At 56.0% G+C, this 4542-nt stretch overlaps 1 protein-coding gene across 1 annotated transcript; it reads right to left on the bottom strand.

The window, feature by feature from the left end:
* Positions 1-493: 493 nt before the first annotated feature.
* LOC124648518 lies at positions 494-1816 on the bottom strand. Its single transcript, XM_047188270.1, has 3 exons — positions 1052-1816; positions 815-934; positions 494-691 (listed from the first exon to the last, which is right to left on the bottom strand). The coding sequence occupies exons 1-3, from the start codon at positions 1814-1816 to the stop codon at positions 494-496; spliced, it is 1083 nt and encodes a 360-aa protein (XP_047044226.1).
* Between the last annotated feature and the right edge of the window lie 2726 nt (positions 1817-4542).

Raw genomic sequence — 4542 nt, forward strand, 5'->3', positions numbered from 1 at the left:
CCTCGCCCCCTCCCTGCTTCTGCGGCTCTCCCAGCCCGGCCGCATGCACCACAGCTTGCTCCATTGTTTGTTTCTTTTTCAAAACATATATAGTGGTTCATTGATTTTAGCAATGACAAAAAAGACAATTTTTTTAATGCCTGCCAGTGCCCGGACAAAACAATTTCCCTGCAAATTTACACCAGTAGTACCGCTGAATGCTAATTCGAATTTCAAAATGGAAAATACGTTACATGGATCACAGAATTAAAGGTTTAACATGTCCATTCCATCCTCATCTTAGATCACAAAATGACTTTCCAACAGCAATTCGACATAAATTGAAATTAACCAAACTAGAAGCATCAAAAGCAAACATGCAAAGGTGCATTGATCTCATCTTTTATCATCTCCACAAGGTTTCGCGAATTCGCACCGAAATTAACACCAAGAACTAAACAACCAAAAAACCCCAAGAATCTTCGTCGATCTACCACCAGCAGAGGCCGAAACCCTACAGCCTGAGCGACAGGTCCAGGGGCGCGGCGTAGCCCCCGACGCTGGGCGTGGCGGAGGGGAAGGGCGTCGTCCAGCGCATCGCCGTCGCGAACTCGGACTCGGCGGCGTGGCTGGCGGCGCTGGTCGGGAAGAACTCGATCTCCCGCACCTCCTTCTTCGCCTCCCGCGCCAAGTACCCGTCCGCGGCCGTCTCCTGCACTCGGCGATCGAAACCGTGTGTCGTGAGATAGGTGTGATTTAACAATTCGCGATCCGGGCGCGCGTGATTGTAACTTCGCAAGAGCCAAGCTTTGCGGACATGTGTCCATGCACGTACCTTGCTAGCGGCGGTCATGGCGGCGGCGAGGTCGTAGATGGAGTAGTCTTGCATGGTGGTGGCGGCGGCGGGGGCGGGAGCAGGAGCCCGTGGAGCCCTCTCTGGCATGGCCCTCACAGTCTTCATGGGCGTAATCAAGAAGAGAAGAACAAGACAAGGTTGATCAATTAGCACAAGAGAAACTGAATCGGACAGAAAATCGAGGAAAGATGGGATCTTGAACGTTGGCGAGCGTACCTTGGAGCAGAGATCGCAGCGGTGGCCGGCGTGGAGGCAGGAGGAGGCGGAGGAGGGCGCCGGACGCCAGATGGTGTTTTGGCTTGAAGGTTGCTCTGGCGCCGGCGCGTGCGCTTGCGCCTGGAGCTGCGCCTGGAGCTGCTGGACGTGGTGTCCGACGGCGCCGGCATTGCCCGCGGGAAGGAAGCTGGCGACGCAGCCCCAGCGGTCCACGAAGTACTGCTGCTCGGGCGCCATGCCGTGGACGTAGCGGGCGGGGGGCGCAGGGGCCGGGGGCGGGTGGACGAGGAGGGGCGAGTAGTAGCGCGCGCCGGTGGCGGCGTCGAAGGCCGGGAGGTGGTCCTGGTTGTGGTGGTTCAGGAGGACGGCGGGGTTGCCCTGGGCGCTGGCGTTGGCGGCGACGGCCTCGAGCATGGCGGCCGCGGCCGCCACGTTGAGGTCCTGCAGCGGGTCGACGCCGCCGCAGCGCAGCCGCTCCAGCTCGGCCACGCCCAGGCCGCGCTGCGGGGGCTTCTTGGGCGTCCCGCCGGCGGTGGCGCCCTGCTGCCTACCGGATCCGGACGAGGACGCCTGGCGACGCAGCCGCGGGCGCGCCACCGCCTCCGAGAGCTCCGGCGCGTGCAGCGGCGCCATGTCCATCGCCGCGTTCGCGGCCAGCGCGGGCGTGTCCTCCTGGGCGCTGCTGAAGCCGAAGCCGGCCATGAGATCGGACGCGGCGGCGGAGGAGGACTGCGCGGGCCAGAGGAAGTAGGGCGTGGTCGCCATGGGAGCAAGACGCCAAGCGTGCACTAGCTAGCGGCTGGCTGGCTTGTGCGTGGCGTGGCGAGACGAGACTGGATGGAGCGGCTGTCCCCTCCCGGGGTGCTTCCTTATATAGCACCCGGCCCGAGGAAGAAGACCGGCGACCAGGAGACACCGCATCTCCATATCTCGCCCGCCGTGCTCTCACTCGACAGACAGGTGGGCCCCAGTATATGCTTGTGGGGTCCACTCGAGCCGAGACCAGCCTTGCCGCCAGCTGGGCCCCAACGGTCGGCTCTTCTCGTTCCATCTCCATTCTTGTCATGTAGCACCACCCCAACGTTACAAATTTGATTTTCCACTGTACAAAAAGACGAATATACCTCGATATTTGCTTGTCCACTTCAGAAAAATACAGGAAACAGTTCATACAAGATATAATTTCACCAGCTAAAAAAGATATACTGTATTAAGTTTCACCTACACAAAAAATTGAATCGAAATTAAGGATAAAGATGGCCTGCAAGTAAATGTGTGTTGTCCTATCTAGGGTGACAACTTTGACCAGATGAAGGGTGGAGGCAGCCTGTGACGCGACGTCCTGTTGCTGGGCATCGATCATGTGTGGTTCACGAGAAAGGCGCCTCCATGAGGAGTGAGTACACTACAGCACCCAAGTTTTGATGAGACATCATGCAAGGCGCAGGCGGATCCCATTTTGATCGACGTGATGTTTTCGCCTTCTGTCGATAGATCGGTCGTAGCATGCATGAGACCTGCTGGTAGATTACATGCCGTCACATTGCTGGGTAGATTTGAGGTAGGCGACACAATAGTGCTGCTACTTGGTTAGGTTCTGGACATGAAGCTATCTAGATCATGATGGACTTAGAGCCCATCCTGCTTAACAAAATTTCTATTTTACCCGGAAAAGAAAACTTAGATCAAAACACACCCCCTCCCTCCTTCCCTCCCTCGTTGCTCATGTGGACGACAGAAGGGAAACCTTAGCCAGCATCCGACCTTGCCCCCCTTGTTCACCCTCCCTTCTTCTTGCCACCACTGGACGAAGGACGGTTGCGAGAGGCGGCGGGGCTCCTCCATCACCCTCATACGGTGAGTTTGGCTTGGGCCAAAGACATTCGGCCTAGGCGGCGTGCTATTAGGGGTTCAACATCGAGGTTGTTGCGGCGATGATGTGGAGACCTGTGGCAACAGGTGGTGGTGCCGACGGCGACTCCAGGAGGCGAGAGAAGACGCATGCGACACAAACATTGGCCTCGGGCTAGAGGTCAACCACGTTGTGGCCAATGTGCGGATGACCCGACCGCGGCGTTGGCAGTGGCTAGGTCCATGGCAGTATGGTTCCATGATAGCGTCCGGTGGTGCTGGTCAACGATGGCGGGGGCCCCAACCCAAATCTTGTCCCATCTGGGTGGGAAGGGGCCTGCTGTCCCACTGATTTCAGGGGTTCCGTTGGAACCCATCCCGTTGCCATCTGCGGCCAGGTGGTAGATCCGACCGCTGGCCTAGAACTTGCGATCGCCTGGCAGCCCCGCTTCAGGCATTGTAGGTGTGCCTTGCGGGTGATAGCCTACTCTGTGTACCTCGTTCTCCAGGAGCTGATTGGATGTCCCGGGCCTTGCCTAGCTGCTCTGGGGTCTTGACGTGCTCATGCCATCGACTCAACAGGTGCAAGATCTTGGAGTCAGGGCGGCGGCCTTAGAAGGTGGAACACATATGCGCCTCTACATATGGCGGTTGACGTGGTAGTGGTGGTGGTGGCCTTGTTCTTTGGTAATTTGCATGACAAGGAGCACGTGGCAGGAGATCCTGGAGTTTATGGCGCTTCGGCAATGGCTTCTCCCAGATGGCGATGTAGGCCGGGCTCTAGTGGGTGGTTTGAGTTATCGGCCATATGCGACGGTTTTTCCGGACAAAAGATCGGCATTTCGACGCTAGCGACGATAATGCATGCGTGTGTCCAGTGGCGGAGCATGGCCAAAACAAAGACTGGGCCGGTAAACAGAGAGTGGGCCGCAAATAAGCTATTTGGTTGCTGATGGGCCAAATTTAAACCAAAATCTAAAGGAAAGTAGCCAGGAAGGGGTGGGCCACGGCCCAGTATGGCCCACCTGTAGCGCCGCCACTGCATGTGTCATTGCCCTCTTGAAGGCACCCTTGTGGCTACCTTTACTGCACCAAGGCTCATGGTGAAAACCCTTGAATTTTGTTGTCTCGACAATGGTGGCATGTCCATCGTTACCCTCTTGGGGGCGTCGTCATGGAGCTCCGATCCTTGCTGGTCTTGTTTCGGTGGCAAGTTTTGGATCATCTTGTACCTTTTAAAAAAATCTTTGATCTGTTATGCAAGATGTTCTTCTCATCAAATTGTATTGGTTCGATGGATTGTGGGTTTATTTATATAGTGGAGGTTGATTTGAGAGTTTGAGTTCCACTTTTATGTGTCAAAAAGGACAAACATAAAAGATAATTTGGGGCACTAATCTAGCTTCCAAACGCAGGATTTAAAAAGCGAGAAAATTTGATTTCCTAAATACATTGGGCTCCCTCCAAAAAAGATTGAAATCGGCTACCAGAGAGAGAGTTGAGACTTCAGAGTAGACAAGGAGACGGAGTTCATTGAAGAGGCCTTTCCATTTCGCGTGGGGCAGGCGGGCAGCACTGCGGTGGCGAGAGAGATACGTCCGGCCGGCTCATCTTGCGCAGATCGATGATCAATGCTGCAG

The sequence above is a fragment of the Lolium rigidum genome, chromosome 4 (assembly GCF_022539505.1).
Source record: "Lolium rigidum isolate FL_2022 chromosome 4, APGP_CSIRO_Lrig_0.1, whole genome shotgun sequence".
In the NCBI taxonomy this organism is placed as follows: domain Eukaryota; kingdom Viridiplantae; phylum Streptophyta; class Magnoliopsida; order Poales; family Poaceae; genus Lolium; species Lolium rigidum.

Excerpts from the sequence above, each read along its gene's own strand:
- LOC124648518 (XM_047188270.1), bottom strand. The coding sequence starts at position 1,816 with ATGGCGACCACGCCCTACTTCCTCTGGCCCGCGCAGTCCTCCTCCGCC. Across the intron at positions 935-1,051 it reads GCTGCGATCTCTGCTCCAAG|ACTGTGAGGGCCATGCCAGA; the intron begins GTACGCTCGCCA and ends ACGCCCATGAAG. Across the intron at positions 692-814 it reads CCATGACCGCCGCTAGCAAG|GAGACGGCCGCGGACGGGTA; the intron begins GTACGTGCATGG and ends CGCCGAGTGCAG.